The sequence below is a fragment of the Podarcis cretensis genome (assembly GCF_951804945.1).
Source record: "Podarcis cretensis genome assembly, chromosome: 8".
NCBI classification, from domain to species: Eukaryota; Metazoa; Chordata; class Lepidosauria; order Squamata; family Lacertidae; genus Podarcis; species Podarcis cretensis.
The window spans coordinates 52,407,948-52,428,069 of record NC_137177.1 but is presented as its reverse complement, the minus strand read 5'-3'; the positions used below and the strand labels follow the sequence as shown (position 1 = coordinate 52,428,069).

General features: G+C 46.6%; 1 protein-coding gene across 2 annotated transcripts in view; it reads left to right on the top strand.

Moving 5' to 3' along the window:
* PIEZO1 (piezo type mechanosensitive ion channel component 1 (Er blood group)) overlaps window positions 1-20,122 on the top strand; it is a 111,573-nt gene that overhangs the window by 34,091 nt on the left and 57,360 nt on the right. For both annotated transcript variants that reach the window (XM_079988693.1, XM_079988692.1), the window contains exons 2-3: window positions 12,443-12,538; window positions 19,822-19,944. In XM_079988693.1, the coding sequence (XP_079844819.1) occupies window positions 12,443-12,538; window positions 19,822-19,944 (219 nt within the window). The remainder of the gene's footprint in view (window positions 1-12,442; window positions 12,539-19,821; window positions 19,945-20,122) is intronic.

Here is a 20,122-nt window from a genome sequence, read left to right as displayed (position 1 = left end):
TACAATGGCAGTCAGTGAGGCAAATACAGTTTGGTCAGAAGCCAAACTGTAGTGGAATGAGTACAGTTCAGGATAGAAATCAGTGCCTTCTTAGGTTCATCTTCAGAAGGGAAGGCTAGAAGGATATGCTGCAGCCTCTGATCCTTTACGCGATTGGGAGTAACCCACCTTGCTTTGGAGGGAGTGTGGGGTGCTCAAGTAGCCCACCTGAGCTGCTGAAAGAAAAGAAAGCAACTTTCCCTTCCAGATGCTGGGTTTCGGAATGATGATTTCACTCCCCTGCATAGTGCTCAGCTGCCAGGGCATGAGTCCTGCATGGCCATGAATATTCTTCTGCAGAAGTCACTGGGAAGTGGAGGGTGGGAGATGGAGGTAGCCCAAATACCCTGTGTCCAAACCCATGTCCTCTTACCATTCAGGTGTGGGAGATTTTGGTGGGTTTGGAAGAGGGAGAATGTAAAAACCTATTAAAATTAGGTCAGAATGGAAGTGAGGGCCAATAGTTCCTTAAATTCTTTTATTTCCCCTTGAGTAGATCTTGTAAACTTCACAATGAATAGTTAGGTGCATTCCCAAGTGCTAACATTTCCTGCTAGGTGTGGTTATCTTTGGCATGACATAGGTGCATTTTTAAAGCTTCCGGAGGAGCAATTACATTGAATTCATCTGGTAAACACAGGAAAGGCTGTGCCCACTTCCCCTTTGTATGAGAGTGTGGGGCGTAAGGCTCTTGCTGCAGTTTATGGGATGGGCTTTGGGCAGTGTAAGAGAACCCCACCTGGGGTCCTTCCTTTTCCTGCATTGCAGCTAGTGACTTTTGGTCCACCTGAGAAAAAATACAGCTGGTCAGTCTTGAAAACCTTTCAAGTTTTTTAAAATTCAGGATATTGTATAGTGTTTTGTGAATGAAATATGCAGCAACAACAAAATGGCGCTACATCTGTGGTTGCGAACACATTTCCCAGTGGGCTTGCAATAGTAACTTGCTTGGATGCCTGTGGTGAGTAAAAATTTTCCCCAGGTGAACAGATGAAGAAACTTTTGAATAACAAAAGAGGGTGGTTCTTTTTCTTTTATGACATCATAATGCCACAAATGTAGGCACCAGCATGCAGGCTACTAAAAATATTTGGAGACCTAATAATTTTTGTAACCATAAATGCAAGGCTAGTTATGGAAGGGATGCTTGTGGTGTCTAGTATTCTGTTGCAGGCCATGCCACCAAGTCACAGGGAAGGACAGGTGTATCCATAGCTATTAACAATGACAAGAGGGACCTGTGCGAAGTGCTCCATCTTGGTTTTCTCCCTGCAACCTCCCCCACATAGATTTCTGCATATTCAGTCCTCATTGGCCTGTTTTGGGGTGCTTTCCCTTCTTATGCTTCCCAACCCCCATTTTTTTTTTTTGGTAGGGTACTTTATGCAAACTTTGGGTACTTCTTCCTCTCGCTTCTGCATGGGTGCTGCTGTTTTGGCTGCATACAGTTCAGCACTCAGAGAGTGAGTTCGCTCTCTTTATATATATGCCACAGCTAAATAGGACCTTCAGGGACAGTTTATCTTGGGGTACCAGATGCTGGAAACAGATGACCGGGGGAGGTCTGTTGTCTTCAAATGCTGCTGGGCAGAAGCATCTGGCTGGTCACTTTAGAAACAGGAAGCAAAGCCAGGTGGGCCTATGTCCAGCAGCTCCAGCCGGGCTGTTCTTGAGGAGGCAGCTGCCTTGCTGGGGTTGCTCCTTACCGAGCTTCCCTCCTCTGTGAAATGTCAATGGCATTTCTTTGCAAGGTTTATAAAGCGATGCCTGGTGTGTCTTAAGGAGGAGTTTTTCCTCCTGCTTCCATAATACTGGACTCCAAGGAGGGGGGGGGGTGTCATTTGATGAAGCTGAATGTGGGGAGGTTCAGGACAGGCCAAAGGAAGTACTATAGGACTTCTTCACACAGCACAGAGTTAAACAATGGAATTTGCTCCCACAAGATGTGATCACTGACTTCCAGCTTAGGTGGCTTTAAAAGCAGAAGCAGGCAAATTCATGGAGGAGGAAGAGAAGTCTAGCAATGGCTGCTAATAATATTAGCAAAGCAGAGCCTTCAGGATCAGATGCAGTTTACCTTTGAATGCCAGTTGCTGGGGAGCAGCAACTGGAGAGAGCTATTGACTTATTGGGGGCTTCCCAAGGCTAAACTGGCTACCACCATGAGAAGTGGGATGCTGGTCTAGATGAACCCATCTTGGTCTGATTCAGTAGGTTCTTGTATGGAAAAGGAAAACACGGCAGTGTAAGCTGAGCAGAGATTTAGGGCACAGGATTACCTGTGCACATCTTAGACTAGTATCTACCACAGCTTGCCTTTGTGTCTCTCTGGGAATGTTGTCTGGTGTTTGCGGTGTTTCTGATTAGATAGCTGCCTGGGCAGATAAAATTTCCAGACACACAGGGTTGCAGCTATTTCATGGCTATCGCAGGAGACTTCCCTGAGGCACTGCATCACACCCTTGCTCCAAATTCCTCCACCAAGTTCAGGGCTGGACAGATGGTTTCACTCCCAAAATGAAACTAGGTTTTTTTGTTTTGCCTAAAAATAAACCCCAGCAAAGAGGAAAGTTGATCTTGCGATTGCAACAGAGTACTTACAGTCAGGCGATGAGCCAGTTGGACTCTGAATCCTCTGTGGCAAGAGTGCATGTAGTCTGGTCCATCAGAGAGCCTGTGGACCTGGTGCTGATCTCTAAAATGTGAGGTGCTGGGACCATCAGTTCTTTCTCCCACTTACATACAGTTGCAGTTACTTACTGGTGGTGGGGAAAGGAGTTTTACACATGTAATGCTTAATTTCTGCGCCAGGGTTCAGCTACGACATCTGTTTTCAATGCCAGAACCCTGGAAACACAAATCATAATTTTAAAAATAACATGGAAGCATCTCTGATTAAGTTCAGAGTGCATTCCATTTTTCACTCACTACAGAAAATCCCTACATAGTTAGGAGAGCCGCAGAGGCAGATATCCAGCCCATCTGCACACACGGGCATCTTCTACTTGAAACTGAATCAGGACAGACAAAAATAATTTTTACACAGCATGTAGTTAAAACTATGGAATTTGTTCTCACAAGCTGTGGTGATGGCCACCAACTTAGATGGCTTTAAAAGAGGATTAGACAAATTCATGTAGGAGAAGACTGCCAAGAAGTTGTGAGCTTTCTCTTCCTCACAACAAATCTGGGTTATTTGATCTGTTCAGAAAAACCAGCCATATCAGCTGCTATGAAAGCAAACAGAAACTTTAGTAACCATTATTTATAAAGCCCCTGAAAACCACTAGAAACTGTCCAAAACATTATTATGAACTGGCCAGGTGAGAAAGAAAATAAAGTTTTACTGCTCTGCTTACCCACCGTGAGCTCTAGGGATGGAGAAGGACTGAAGAGGGAAATAAAACAAAACAGGCTGCATATGGCAGCCTTTGCAATTCCAGTGCTCTCCAGACAGGGCAGCCGATTTGGGCCCCAGGTTATGGGTGCCCAGTGATGTCATGTCACCACATTGCAACATGACATCATGGCATCACGCGCACACCCCGGCCTCGGAACTTTAGGAAGGCCTCGGTCAGCATCTCTGAGGCCTCACAAGGCCTTGGACGTGACTTCTGGTGCTTCACGAGGCATCGGACGTTGCATTGTGGGTGCTCAGGCCCCCAGGGCTCCCTATAGTTGGCTCCCCATCTCCTGATGTTTTACACCACAACTCCAGTGAGCCCCAGCTGTACATAGTCTAAAACAGAGGTCAGTAAGGTTTACCTCGCTTGGGCCGGTTTACTCCAGCCGAGATCCCTCTGTGGGCCGGATTGCGCGCCCACGATTTCTGCCGTCTGCGCAGACTCGATTTCCAGCACCTGCACATGTGCAGGCTTGATTTCCGGCACCGCAGAAGTGAGTCCCCATGTCGGGGACTCACCGAGTGGGCGGCTCAGTTCGGGGGCAGCTCATGGGCCGGTTAAATGACCCCTGTGGGGTGCTTGTGGCCCATGAGGCCCATGAGCCTTAGGTCATCAACCCCTGGTGTAAAACATCTGGAGGGCACTTGATTGGGTAGATTGGAATAGAGTGGAGTTTTTAGAGGCCAGAAGTGATAGAAGATTGAACAAATTCCTGGAGGTTAAAACTGTCAGTGGCTACTAGCCATGATGGCAATGCTCTGCCTCCATGGTAAGGTAAAGGTAAAGGGACCCATGACCCGTTAGGTCCAGTCGCAGACGACTCTGGGGTTGCAGCGCTCATCTCACTTTATTTGCCGAGGGAGCCGGCGTACAGCTGGCCGACTGCATGTGGCCAGCAGGACTAAGCCATTTCTGGCGAACCAGAGCAGCGCATGGTTCCCGCCGAAGCGGTACCTAATTATCTACTTGCACTTTGTGCTTTTGAACTGCTAGGTTGGCAGAAACAACGGGAGCTCGGCCCGTCATGGGGATTCGAACTGCCAACCTTCTGATTGGCAAGCCCTAGGCTCTGTGGTTTAGACCACATCACCACCCGTGTCCCTTGATACTCCCTACAGCAGAGACCTGACTCTTTTTTGCAACTCAGTGTACATCAGAGGCATTGTTTAAATAACACCTCATAATAACTTTATAAAATGCAGGTATTCATACTACATGTGATTTTCTGCCCTTCCCAGCTCCAGCTTGGTTCAGGATTCCACCAGTTCATCTATCTTGTCCAGTTCTGATCTGTTTACAGCCACAATTAATTCTCTGGGTCAGACTATTGACAGCTGCTGTCACCTTTTTCATTTGCCATCAACCCAGGATTTGAAGAAAGCAAATGCAGGCTTGCGCTTTTAGATACTGGCAAAGTGTGCCGGGTCTTTAGCTGGCTTATTACTGAGGCTGGCTGTGTGTGCCCACTGTGGCACACTTGGGATACTGTTTAAAACAAAAATGAGGCAAATCTTTTGGACATGGACCGCAAATTCAGTCTTGAATGTTGTCCTGCTTGGCATTATTCCCACAGTAAGTTGACTCAAAACCTGCTTGTTGTACAGTATTTCCTCCTTTCCTTTCCTCCATCAACAGCACAATTTATAATTGTTTAGCACACAGTTAAATTCCTCAAGTTGTTTTCTTTGCATTTATAAGTTTGCATATGCTTAAACTAATTTTTTTAAACAGAGAATTTTTTTCTCTGGGGCTGAGAGTGAGCTTAAATGGAAGGGTTGGATGTGTAGGTTTGTTTGTTTTTTGCAGTAAAAACTGGTTGGTTAAAAAAAAAAAATCGGAGTCCTGTCCGAACAATAGAGTTTTCAAAAGATGTCTAAAATAATGCAGGGATGACTCCTACCAGAACTCTACAGGCAAGGAGTTCCACAGGGCAGGGCCGGCCACACTAAAGGCTCGGTCCCCATTAAAGGCTGTCCTGTCTAAACCTCAGGGACTTGGCACCACCAGAAGTTCCCCATCAGAAAACTCAGTGATGAAGATGGAGCAGAAAGAATCAGGCAGTCGTTAAGAGACTTTGGGCCCAAGTTGTTTAGAACTTTGCAAATTAACACAAGAACCATTACCTTGGGCCGATAGCAAATTGGCATCCAGCACAGTTCTCTCAGCAAAGGAATAATGTGTTGCCAGGAACCTGCTCCTGCGAGCAGCTCTGGCCGCCACATTCTGCACTAGCTGGAGCACCTGGGCCAGACAGAAGGGCAGGCGAGCTCCCCATCAACAGTGTGCTGGTATTTCTAGACAGAGGGAAGGTGTTTCAAAGATAGCCTTCCTCTACCTGGTGTCCTCCAGATTTCTTGGAATACTTCCTGTATCGGGAAGTTTTTAATGTTTGATATTTTAATATTCTGGTGGAAGCTACCCAGAACAGCTGGGGAAACCCAGCCAGATGGGCTGGGTATAAATAATAAAATACAGTCATACCTCGGGTTACAGACGCTTCAGGTTGCACACCGTGCTGAACCCGGAAGTACTGGAATGGGTTACTTCTGGGTTTCGGCGCATGTGCAGAAGTGCTAAACTGCACTTTGCGCATGCGCAGAAGTGCCGAATCGCAATCCGTGTGTGCGCAGAAGCAGTGCTGCGGGTTGTGAATGCTGCGGGTTGCAAACGTGTCTCCCGCACGGATCACATTTGCAACCCGAGCGTCCAATGTAATAAAAATACTAATACTAATTAGCTCCCATCTGCACCTCTCATGCTGGCTGGGACTGGTGGACATTTGTAACCTGAAACACCTGGGAGGCACAAGGTAGGGAAACAGCAGTTCTGAGAGCTGTTCACTTTAAACCCATCTTGCTTTGGAGCATTCACTTTTTTCTGGGACAAGGTGGGGTATGTAGGAGGGATGTCAGGTTCCCATCCCTCCCTCCCTCCCTCCCTCCCTCCCTCCCTCCCTCCCTTCTTTCGTCACATAAACCAGGGGTCAGCAACCTTCTTCAGCCATGGGCCGGTCCACCGTCCCTCAGACCATGTGGTGGGCCAGACTATATTTTGGAAAAAAATATGAACAAATTCCTACGCCCCACAAATAACCCAGAGATGCATTTTAAATAAAAGCACACATTCTACTCATGTAAAAACATGCTGATTCCTGGACTGTACACGGGCCAGACTGAGAAGGCGATTGGGCCCCAGACCTTAGGTTGCCTACCCCTGGGGTAAACAAAAAGCACTCCTTTTACATTTGTGAATGGGAGGAGATCCTTAAAGTGGAGTGAGGAGACAGGCAGGCAGGCAATGCAGACAGGCTGCTTGCCTAGGAGCTTAGTATGAGAGGAAATGGCAATATAGCTGTACTTCTCCACCCACCATCACCACCTTGCAAATTTGTCATATGCAGACTGAATGTTGGAATGCTAATAATACCTGGTATTTAGATTGCTCTTGTGAATATCAGAAGCATTTTGCACACATTATCTGGCTGTAATCTTCAGAGCAGACCTGTTGCACACCTCAGGCCACCTGGTGGGTGAGATTCAGCCTGACTGAACGCAGCCTCAACAGCTGCTGCTTCTTGCGTGCTCTTGTCTTTGAATGGGGACTTGCAGGGCTTTGGCCCAAAAGCACTTGCTTGCCTGACGTACTATCAACATGATGTGATGACAGTGCCACATCAAAAGAATAAGGAGCTGGCATTGTTCCAGCCATGTGGAATCAGCTGCAGAGGACTTGTTGAAAAGCCAGAGGAGCAAAGAAGTGGTGACAGTCCCAGTCGCTTTCCATCTGCTCTTCTTTCTCAACCCACCCCTTTCGCCTGGTGAATGTTTCTTCATTCTGTGGGAATGTGCACAGGTATTTCAGGGTGCAGCGGGGGGAAGCCCAGTGGGTTGGAGCCTATTGCTTAAGTGAACAGACACACTACAATTTTGCAAAAAAATCCCCCCTCTTCTGGCTGAAACTCCTTGCCTCCAACCTCCTCCCTCTTCCTCTTTTAGTGTTACAGAGGATTGATTTTTTTCCCCTGTCCAGAAACAACACATGCTGCAGTTTACCCCCTTCTGCTTGTTGTGTTTTTCTGGTGAAAAAAGGCAGTTCTGGCAGCTGGCTGGTTGGAACGGGAAATGGGAGACGGACCCAAAAAACCCATCTTCTTCCGTGCATTTAGAGTTGTGCAATCTTACGTTGGAGGAGCTGATGGGGAAGGTGGGAGGGGAGGGGGTGGTGGAGGAAAAAGGGAGGGAGGGAGGGAGGGGGAAATCTGACATGTTCTCTTTTCAAGTGATTACAGTTTGTTTTCTTAAGTGGTTGCATTAGTGGAAATGGGGCTGAGGGGAGGGAAAGTCTGGCTCTGCAAAGCTTTAGTAAAGAACCATTGCTAGGAGCCCCTGGGGAAGAAGGGGCAGCTTTTCTTAGGTCATGTCCTTGTGTGTACCTTTTTAATGTTTAAGGGGGTGTTTGAACACCATGTGGCACCTGCTGTTCACATGCAGTTCATGCTGGTGGTCTGCTTGGCAGGAGTGGTTTGATAGCAGAGCTCAGCCCAGGGGCTTTGGCCTGTGAAAGGACAAGCAAGGGCACTGTAGTCATGTCTGTTGCTCTCCCTTTCGAGAGACGCCTTACTGGAAGGCTAATTTCCTTCCCTCTCTGTTTTGAAAAGTGATCTCCTCCCCACCCTGCCACTTGCCTTTGGTTCACTTTCACCTTCATTGTGGGTTTCCAAAGCGATTTGTTCGTAGAAAGTCAGACAGGTGAGCCGAGCCCATGAAGCAAAACAGCACAAGCTGCAAAACCTCCCTCTGCGTATGTGTGTGTACGGTACATTTTTGTTAGCCTGAGGGCTGCATACACCCTTGGCCAACCCTGCAGGGTGTGTGTGCATGCTGCATGCCAGCAGTGGATGTGGTCACCCTACACTCTTGCAGGAAGAGACACATGAGACATGTGGCAGAAGATACACACACACACACACACACACACACACACACACACACACCAGCTCCTCAAACCTTTATGCCCATGGACTGATTGGAAATGAAGTATAATGTTTTCCCCAAAGCATTTGCATGTGGAAACAGTATTGAGATCAGGATTGCGTATAACCACCCCAATACAATCATGAGCACAAATCATTGTAAATGAGCAATAAAAAGGACTTTTGGAGGTGGTGCAAAGTTTATGGGCCAGTTAGACAAAGTTGGCTATTTATTGAGCATTCATTCTGATTTGTTTGCATGGAAGTTATATGACATCAAGCCATTGTCACCCCACACTTTTCAGGGTGATTTCCATAACATAAAAAGTCCAACTGGATATGCCAGGGTGTGATTGAATCTCACAGTCTGAAAGCAACCCCAGATTGGAGCAACTCCTCCTGGGAGGGGATGGAAAAAACTGCTGCTCTGGATGTAGTCAACCAGAGCAATTTATATATAGCAAGGCTGATCCCTGCAGCTGAGCCATGTCTGGGTGGCGATGTCCCCGCATCTGTTTGCTGCACCCAAAATGTGAGAAACAGGCAAAGCAGCTACCTTAAAAATGAATGCGTCTTTTCAGCAGTTTCTCATAGCTACTGTCTTCAGTCGGGTGGAACCAGAGGGGTGTGGAATTGACAGTCTGCCCAGAAGTGGGCATAGTTTGGATCTTTGCCCATTTGCCTCCCAAACTGTCCTCTGGATGCACTCATATTTCGGCTGCCTCCTTGAACATGCCTCTTTTCTTCTCTCGCACACTCTCACCACCCCAACTCCTGGTTTTGTTTTGTTTTGTTTTTCAACAAGGAAATGCATATAAACCAGTGCAGGGAACATTTCAGTCCCCATGAATGTTTTATCTCCGACTGCTATATTTAAATAAACCAAACAAGAAAACCATAGCAGGGACAGTTGAAACCAGCAGCTCCAGAATTAGAATGCATTAAGGAGTGTGACCCCATCTGCACTGGTCATTTGAAGCAGTATCATCCCATTTTAAATAGCCACAGCTTCTCCCCCAAAGAATCCTGGGAACTGTAGCTTGTTGAGGGTGCTGAGAGTTGTTAGGAGACCCCTGTTCCCCTCACAGAGCTACATTCTCTCTTTCTGTGGTTTCCAGCAAATGGTATTCACAAGCATACTGACTCCAACTGTGGAGGTGGAACACAACCATTGGGGTTAGCCATTCTTTGCCTTACACTTCCTGAATTTTGTCTAATCCTCCATTAATGCCATTCCTGTTTGTGTCCTTCACTAGCTCTTGTGGAAGCAAATTCCACAGTTTAAATATGTGTTGCATGAAGAAGTGCTTTCTTTTGTCTGTCCTTAATCTTCTAACAATCAGCTTCATTAGATAGCCCTGAGTTTATTTATTTTTTAAAAAAATACTAAATTTCCATCTTGCCCTTCATCTGTAGATCTCAGGACGATTCACAACATGGTTCTAGTATTATGAGAGAGAAATCAAAACCTCTCTCTCCATTTTCTCTGCACCAGGCACAATTTTATACACTTCTACAATGTCACTTCTCAGTTGCCTTTTCTCTAAACTAAAAAGCCCCAAATGCTGTAACCTTGTTCTACCATATCCTTTTTTGAGGCGAGGTATCGGTGGTGCTTTCTGCTTCAGGTGCCAAAATACCTTGAGTGGCCTTTGGGTATTGTGTGCCTCAGTTGATGGAACCGACGGGTGAGGCTGCATGTGCTGCTCCACATAGCGGAATCTCAACAAAACATCATGCCATTTACTGTCTAAAAGTGTCGTAGGCTAGAAAAAGTTGCATCACATTACAAGAACTCTGGTTCATCCAGTGAAGCAAATTGGCCGTGGACTCAGGATAGACAAAATAAAGCTTTTATTTTTCACAAACACATAATTAGCTCAACTGCCACAGGAAGTGGTGCTGGCCGCTGGCTTCAATACTTTTTAAAAGGGGGTTAGACAAATTGACGGATAGACGAATCTATCATTATATGTGCTAATCGTGCAGCCACAGAAACAAGAGCAGGACTGGAAGTCTGTGGCCCTTTGGGTGTTGCTGGACTACAAGACTTGCCATCTCTGACTATTAGCCATGCTAATTGGGAGGGCCAGCCATAGGTTCCCTATACCTAGACCCACTTCAGCCCTGGAGAAAGGATAGGGAATCTGGGCCAGGGGTGGAGGAAGGGGGTGCTGTGGGGGGTGGGTCACCCCGGGTGTCATCACTGAGGGGGGTGACATTTGGCATGCCTCCCCCGTGACTCCCAAGCCATTGGGGGAAGGAACGGAGCTGTGCCACCTTGCCGCCTGCCTTCCCCCCTTCCCCCTTCATTTTGAAGCTCGGGAGAGGCTTGGGAGTTGCGGGCGGGCCATGTGCTGTTGCCCCCCGCTCCCAGGCTGCTTCTTGGGGAGGGGAAAGCCTCCCCCAAGCTGTCAAAAGTAAGAGATGGTGCCTGATCCAGCATGACTAGCCATGTTCTTGTGTGTGGGTCTTGTTTGATCACGCCTGTGTTGTTCCACTTCTCCTGGGCGATGCTGGCCAACTCCGGAGAGTGCCTTGACCCTAGATAGCTCTCGCCTCTGTGGACTTGGCTTCTGCTCAGATTTCTTAACCATCTTTTCTTTCACTCGGAGCCCTCCAGAGGGAAACATCTGTGGCCTCTCTGTTCTCTGCCAGCCCTGCTGGGTGGTTCAGCAACAGATGATCAATGTCTGACCCAGGAAAATGACAGCTTGTTTGGGCAGCTTGGCAGGATTCAGTCCTTACCCGTGAGTTTGCCTCCTGTGATCCTGTGGAGAGGGATGGAAAGACATAAAAGAAAAGAACCTGGAAAAATCCAAGCAAGCATTTGTTATGCTTTCAGGAATCTCCCTCTTTCCTTGCTATATTCCCCCCATTTTTGCTCATTGTGGCTGAAGCCCAAACAACCAATTTATTCATCATTCATCCTGTTCTGCCTACATGACGTTTACGTAGTGGTTAGATGATGCCCGGTTTTTGTTGAGCATTTGTTCAGATTTGTTTATATGAAGGTTGTATATGGCAATAAGCATTCATCCTGATTTGTTTTTGGGGTGTTCCTGTTAGTCATTACTTGACCCCACAGTTTTCAGTTCATTTTTACATCACTTCCCAAACTGCAAGAAGACCATTTTGGGGGCAGGGTGAGCTGCTTCAAGTGACTTTCTTGCACTAAAGACCTTAGAGGTGTATTCATGACATGGCTAACATAAGTCCATTAATCTTGGTGGGTCTACTCTGAGTAAAATGTAGAGAAAACACCTTTCATTCACTTTTAATTGTGCTAACTGCCTACTTCTCTGGAGGCCCTTTTAAGATCAGTGGAAGGAGCCTTCTTGGTTGTTTGGCCCCCCTCAGAAGTTGGGGGAGTGGGTAGCCTGGGCCACGGCAAGGGCGTTCTCTTTGGCAGCCCCTAAATTGTAGAATTTCCACCCTGCAGAGGTGTGTCTGGCACCTTCACTATACAGCTTTCCACAAATGCTGAAAACACACCTCTTTACCATGGCCTATGACATCTGAGATGTATATATTTTTAGGACACAGCCTCTTCCTGTGGACAAAACAAAATAAAAAAATTCCTTCCAGTAGCACCTTAAAGACCAACTAAGTTAGTTCTTGGTATGAGCTTTCGTGTGGACGTGATTCATTTTTAAAAACTGTTGTTGTTGTTATATGTATTTATACTCCACCTTTTTCCTTGAAGGCAGTTTACAAATAAAAACAGGAACTGCTAAAAACAGAAAAATCAATCATTAAAATACAATTAGACGTTGATAGGATTAAAACTCTGTTGAATTTATAACCATTGTAACCCACCACAAGACCTGCTGGAGACGGGTAGGTAATAAATATAATAATATTAATATTAACAACAACAACAAGCAGTAGCTTCCTGTATTTGCATGTCCATCTGGTAAGCAATGTAACATGTAGCATATGTTATCCACCTGCCACAAGAGATGTGTTCAGAAGCAGCCAAACCTGTGCTAATTCTGTCTCTGTCTCTCTTTCCCCTCCTCTCCAGCATGCCTGTTCCGGTTCAACAGCCTCTCCTTAGTGTACCTTCTCTACCTCCTGCTTTTGCCGTGGTTCCTGGGCCCTACGGAATATACCATGAAAGGTAAGTGTTTTTCCACCTTTGTTTTTTTTTTTCTGTGGAAGAATGGAGGATCTTCCATTCCCAATGGGGCTCTTCCACACTCCCCCTGTCCTTTGTGTAGAAAGTACAGTTCCAACCAGTTTTCCCCTTGTCCCATGCGTTCTAGGCACAGGTCCAAGCAGCTTTGTCTTTGCCCCACTGCTTTCTCTCAGAAAACCCACTCTTTAGTGCTAAATTGGAACAAACAACACTTTGAACCCTTGTCTCGCAAACCCTAGTCTGACCCTCTAATCGCTACACCACCTTGACTGGGACCAGAGCTTGTGGTCTGCCACTGTGCTGTGGCCCTTCATCACATCTTGAAGCTGCAAATGCCATAAACTAGTTCAAACATTTTTAAAGAAAGGGCCTTCAAGCAGGAGTCTTTGCCATTCTAGCCACTTGGAGATGCCAGGGATTGAACCTGGGACTCTGTGCATGCAGAACATGTGCTCTGCCCTTCACCACATCTTGCAGAGGCAATTTCCTTAAATGAATTAAGCAGTTTAGCAATGAGGCGCATGGATCTGAACATGGATTTCCAAACAGCCGCACTTATGACTGTGGATCCCCTGGCTTTGCGTTTCCGATCTGGCTCAGCTCAGCTTGGCCTGTTCTCAGTTGGTCTCCTCACCAGATGCTGCAGCAGATAAAAGTGTAGGAGAAGCTGCCGGACAGCCTTGTGTGGAGGAAGGGAGAGGCACAAGATTCCCCTGCCTAGCTCCAGCCTCCTGCCGTCCCTCTGTTGCTTGTGACAGGACCTAGTAGGGTTAATCTCCCTAGTTTCCATCCTTCACCTCCCCTCTCCCCAATGGGAAGGCTTTCCCTTCCTCTCCAAGAAGCCCACCCAAGGGGCTCTGAGCCTCTGTACCCTTTGGCCGTGTGCTCAGCCACTCCCCAGCCAGCCCCTGGCTGTGCGCCACAGCCATCTCCGGTCCCTGATAGGCAATCTAATAAACCCTTCCTGTTTGGAAGGATAGGGCTGTTTTGCCCTGCCTTGCCTGGTGACTGCTTTTGCTGGGAGCAGGAGCAGTCTGACCACCAAGCTGACACACAGCAGGACACACACACTCCTTTGAACCTGGAAGGCAGTCCTTATCTGAAGCGAGTGGGAGGATTTGGGGGCAAGTTCTGCCCAAATGTCAGACTGTGAACATATGTACATTTAAAGCACCCCTCCCCGAGAATCTTGGGAACTGTAGTTTGTCCAAGGCACCGGGAAATGTAGCTCTGCAAGGGGTAAACTACGGTTCTCAGGATTCTTTGGGGGGGAGTCAAGTTCTTTAAATGTATGCTGTGGGCTGTCCCCCCACCTCCCTGGGCCCTTCCTGTTTAAAAAATGAATAATAGAAGGCAAACACGGAGTGAATGCAGGGAAGAGAACAGTCACCAGCAACTTCACAAAACAAATGGAAAACTAACTGGCTTGGCACCCAGGCGGGCAAAGGCTCAGAGAGAGGTCACAGGGGCAAGATTTAACATGGCCAACACACGGGATTAGCTTGGGTGTTAATCTGGAGGTGTTTGCTCTCTGTTCATCACAGTCAACACCTAGGCCATGCTGTGGTCTCGAGGTTGAAGGAGATGGCCTTGGAATCCTCTAATGCCATCCTGGAAAGAAAAGGATAACTGCTTATGTCTGACACTATCAATTTGTGCTTCTTGCAGACATGTGGCAGACCTGGGTCTGCTTAACTGCTTTTATTTGTTTTTATTTATTTAAAAGCATTTATAAACTGCTTAATATTTCAAAGATACCTAGGTGTGTACAGTCTAAAAAGGAAATAATTTATCATGCAAACAGTAAAACAAGAACTCAGCCTAAAGCAGTGAAAAGGCAGTATAAAAATAAATAAAAATGTATTGAAGTAAATATAACAGAAATTTAGAGGAGTAAAAGGACATAAAAACAGTATCTAAAGTTATGCATCAGGCAAAGCCTGGGCAGGGTTTAAAAAGGAAAGCCTTTTAAAGAACACTTTGGTGCCAGGGGCTCCTACATTGTGTGTGTGCGCGCGTGTGAGCGTGCACTTTGATCATAGCTGTACAAATCCTGCTGAATGCTTGAGATCTGGGAGTTTTTTCTGTTTGCACCAAGAGCCCTCCAGATTTCTGTGGATTACAACTCCCATCAACCACAGCTAGCATTCAGATTGCCCTCAGACACCTATTCAGACACCTATTCACGCCCTTTCAGTTGGAATTAAAATGTTCTCTGCAACCAAGGAGCAGTGAAAGGAATCTACCAGTTTCATTTTGTATCCTTTTAAATTTTGCCTTCACCTCCCCTTCCTTCCTGAAATAAATTCATTGTTACGTCTTAACATCAGCAGTACAGATTGTGCCTGGAAAGCTAACCAACTTTGTTCTCGCATAACTGGTGGGGCTATTTTACTAAGAGGTTTCTACTATCCTTGTAAATGATTTCTTTTGCTGGCTGCCTAGGAAGTGCTAAATTGTAGCATTCTGATAAAGCTGGCCTTTATAAAGGTTTGAATATCTTTGACACTCCCTCCAAAAAACAATCTCCATCACACACCCACACACCACGTCAAACTAGGTTTGCAAATAAGTTCACAAAAGTTACTAGTCCACATGACTAGTCCACATTGCCTATCTGTGGTGTCTTAAGGGAAAAAACAAAGGCAACTAGGTAATGGATGTTTACAGTTCTACCCATGATACAGACAGGAGGGCAGAGAGCCTTCAGTGGCTTCAATCACAGTGCCTGGATTCATATGTAACACTAAACCATGGCTTGAGCACTCGAGAATGAGCATGGCCTTCCTCCTTTGGGCCTGCCTGCTCCCCCTCCTCCTTGCACGCCCTAGACTGTTTAATATTTAACTATGGTTCTTGAATGCAAGTAGTTTTATAAACTGAGGATTGAAGTTGGCTTGTTTCCAAGAACTGTGGTTAAGTTTCACAGGCTTAGGCTTGGGATGAGACACTAAACCGCAATTAATCTAAAATGGAAATGACAGCTTCCAAGCTCCTCATTGTGGCTGAGCTGGGGGTGGGCACAAGCCTGGAGAGGGGAGGCTAGACTCATAACAATAAAACTATGGTGAACTTTGCCCAGTGTGTCTGCAGATATACTGAGATGCAGCAACACATCCGGTACTGCACATCCTGGTGTCCTGTCTTTTTTTGCCTGTTTTGTGACAATTTCAGCATCAAGCCTCCTTCCAACTGCTGTTCCGTTCTGCTTTCTCCCTCTCTCTGCCACTGGTAAAGTATATTTAGGAACAAGTGGTGGTGGGGGTGTGTGTATGTGTGTGTGAATAGTGCTAAAGAGGGCATCTTTGAGTCTCCTTCCTTTTGTGGTCTCCCCTCTCCCCAGTCCAGGCAGATTGGTGGTTGTCTTGTCCTACCGCTGCTCCCTGGAGTGTGAGGCCAGTGTTTAAAATTATAACCTGGTTTTTGTTCCATTCATAGCTGTTGGGCTGTGAAATGATTAACCAAGAGACCTAAAAATGAAGCTGGACTTCTGTACCTGGAAAGGGAAAGGGGCATACGCAGGGCAGGAAAAGTTCAAGACGCTGAATATACTGCTGTGTATATTGCAGATTTCACAAATTATGACAGGCATGGAATATAAATCAAATGACGAAGAAGGATAAGAATTTCTTTTTGTACGCTACTACGGCAGCAAGGATTCTTCTAGCAAAGTATTGGAAGACGCAAGAGTTACCCACGCTGGAGGAATGGCAGGCGAAAGTGATTGACTTTATGGGACTGGCAGAAATGACCGGCAGAATCCGCGACCAAGAGAGAGAGACTGTGGAAGAAGATTGGAAGAAATTTAAGATGTATCTTAAGAATTATTATAAAACTGAGGAGTGTTAAAATGCTGAGGGAAAAGAAGACGTAGAATTGCAGCGATAATTGGGTTTAAAATTTAGGGTGGAATAGAGAAAGAGGACAAATTTTTATTTAATTGGGTAAGATAGGTTGCTGAATAATGGTACTAAACTAAGGATGCAAAAAGGGAAAGGTATGGGGAAGTCCGGGAAAAGAGGGTTATGAAAATAAGGTTATGAAAATATGAGTTTTTTGTTTGTTTGTTTTCTCTGTTGTTTTTTGTTTCTGTTAAAAATTGGAAATTAATAAAAATTTAAAAAAAAAAAAAGGAATATAAATCAAATGAAACAACAAAGTTTGCAAACTAGGTCAAAACAAAATAAAAAAATTCCTTCCAGTGGCACCTTAAAGACCAACTAAGTTAGTTCTTGGTATGAGCTTTCGTGTGCATGCACACTTCTTCAGATACACTGAAACAGAAGTCACCAGACCCTTCTATATAGTGAGAAGGTGGGGAGGGGTATTACTCAGAAGGGTGGTGGGATTGGGTGATTGGCAGATAGCTGTGATGAGCCTGTTGACGACTCTTAACGACTGCAATAGGTCTTACAGGAAAAAGCAAGGGGTGAGAAGGTAAAAATGGCTTTGTCATGTATAATGAGATAAGAATCCAATGTCTTTGTTCAGACCAGGTCTCTCCATGGTTTTAAGTTTGGTAATAAGTTGCAATTCAGCTATCTGTAACTGCAAACTAGGTGCACATTTTCCACACAAAAGAGAGAAAGTCACAAAGAGAATGGGAGAAAGTTAGTTTGCAGACTTATCAGGCTATTGCCCCACTTTAATATTTTAGGGCAGGGTGCTAAGTCTAGCCGAAACAATCTCTGTGAATTTTGGGGGCACCAAGGACCCTCCTTTCTTGTTACGCACACAAGAGATTCTGTTTATCTGCTGCGCTTTGCTATGGAGTGTTGATTTCTTTGCTAGTGCCAATGTCTAAGCTTTGCTGCACCAGCCCTGCAGTGTGAATGGTGATGAGGCTCTTCCTAGCAAATAAATTTGGTGGCAGAGAAGTTCTCCTAGCCTAGATCTTGAGTGCTGTATTTGTTTGTTGTTATGGGGCTGAAAGTACTGTACTTTGGGAGGTGGGGTGCAAAGCTGTGCTGTTGGCCAAAGAATGACACTAAATACATTACCGTCCAGAAGCACTGGGAAGAAACTCTCATCCAAGCAGGCTTAAGGTAGCAGGGGAGATAAACTGTCTATGGCGTAGTTCTTAATCCCCAGCAATGTATGACTGGTGGGTGTGCTGGTCTCTGGACTTTATTACAGTGGTACCTTGGGTTAAGAACTTAATTCGTTCTGGAGGTCCATTATTAACCTGAAACTGTTCTTAACCTGAAGCACCACTTTAGCTAATGGGGCCTCCTGCTGCTGCCATGCCACCAGAGCACAATTTATGTTCTCATCCTGAAGCAAAGTTCTTAACCCGAGGTACTATTTCTGGGTTAGCAGAGTCTGTAACCTGAAGCGTCTGTAACTTGAAGCGTCTGTAACCTGAGGTACCACTCTACTGTACTTTAAGTGATGCCTCTTGCAAGTGGTCAGAAATCTTATTCTTCATTAAGGGTTTGTGCAAATCCAGTTGATGCAATGTGTTTGGATCTCCTGGGTAGCTTGCATTTTGTACCAGGTGAAGGATGGACCGACGGTTTGACTCAGTATAAGCCAGCGTTGTACGTGGAAGAATTAAAGTATGGGTTTGGAACCGTAGAAGGAAGGGGAATACCATTAGGACATCAAGGCCAGTTCTCCACCGAGGGTGGAATCCTTCACACATTGGACCCTTTTTCTATTCTGCTCCCTCCTCTCCAATGGCCCTACATTGTGCCTCTTGCCTCTCCGACATTGAACAGATCCATAACTGGAACCACCACTAATGGCTCTACCTGTTTAAATATTTCATGGGTTTCATGCCATCTGAGCCTCCCTCCCTCGAAAGAGCTAGAAAGCAAACTTACGGTAAAAAAGAAGGAAAGAAAGTGAAGATTTTTTGGAAGGGCTGCTCCCCTCCTCTCGGGCAGCTGCCAGTGGTCCCCTCTAGGGATACTCTGAATGGCTGAAGGAGAGTCTTCTCTCTCTCTTTTTTCCAGTCTGGAGAGGAAAATGTGAGCTCTCTTCTCCCCACCCCCTTGCGCCTTCCCCCCCTCCCCGCCCCATCCCCTGCCGGCAGCGTCCTTAGATTTATGAGGCGTAGTATGCGAGGAGCACAGGGGGCTTAGCAGCATCTGGTGGAAGATCTGACTCTGGCCGTTCCTTGCAAGAGATCTCGTTGGAATTTTCCAGCTGTGGGCCGCAAGGTGAGCAGCCAGCAACCCAGAGGGGTCCTGGCCAGAGCTGCAAGGAGCTGCATCGTTGTACAGCAAATGCCCTCCTCCTTCTCTTGGGATGGCCACGGTGGGGTGGACCCTGCAGGCTTAACTCCTGGCTCCATGTAGGCCAAGTCTCCATGATTCAGGGTCCTCCCTCTAAGCCTATTACGACCCTATCCAGGGTCTCGACAAACCCTCTGCACTCCTGGGCAGTCATTGAAAACAGTAGGCAGTAGGCTTATTAAGACCCTGGAGGGCTGCCATACATGGTTGGTGGGCTGTGCTGAGCCTGGAAGGTCATGAGGTGTACAGGCCTGGCTGAGGCCAGTGGGACAGATTAAAGGAGGAGAACCTGGCCTCAGAGGAAAAACAAGAGTTTTGTGGCATCTTCAAGACTAACAGATTTATTGTGGCATAAGCTTTCAGGCAGGGATGCAGGTGGCGCTGTGGGTTAAAGCCTCAGCGCCTAGGACTTGCTGATCGAAAGGTCGGCGGTTCGAATCCCTGCGGCGGGGTGCGCTCCCGCTGCTCGGTCCCAGCGCCTGCCAACCTAGCAGTTCGAAAGCACCTCCGGGTGCAAGTAGATAAATAGGGACCGCTTACCAGCGGGAAGGTAAACGGCGTTTCCGTGTGCGGCTCTGGCTCGCCAGAGCAGCGATGTCACGCTGGCCACGTGACCCGGAAGTGTCTCCGGACAGCGCTGGCCCCTGGCCTCTTAAGTGAGATGGGCGCACAACCCCAGAGTCTGTCAAGACTGGCCCGTTCGGGCAGGGGTACCTTTACCTTTACCTTTTAAGCTTTCAGGCAGTAAAGCAGTTGTGGGAAACTCCACCTTCCATCAGCTCCAGGCCAGGGATGATGAGAGAGTTGTGGTCCAGCAACCTCTGGAGAGGCAAACATTCCTCAGGCTTGGAGTAGAGCCTCTCCTTTTTTTTTTTTTTTTGACAGTGTTATCCTCAATGGGCAAACACATGGGCATAGTGTTATCCTCAGTGGGCAAACACATGCCCATAGAAATCTGCCTGATAATGCACACCCATTGCTTCTGAGCACTTTGAAATAGCTCTTGCTTTCTGCTTTGTCCTGCAGGTCACACAGGGCGTCTCCTCCGAGCCCTCTTGGGAACCAGCATCCTTTTCCTCCTTGCCCATTTGGTTTTCCAGATATGCCTGTACACCATCCCCACCTTGGACCAGCTACTGGGACACAATTGTGAGTACCTTGTTCCCTCTGATTCTCTTGGGATGTTGCCATTGAGAAAGACATAGACCGCTTCCAGCTGACCTGTTTACTGAGCATTCATCCTGGTCTGTTTGCACAAAGCTGGTGGTTAAGCTGTATGATGTTGGCTGTTTATGGAACATTCATTCTGATTTGTATGTGGGGACGT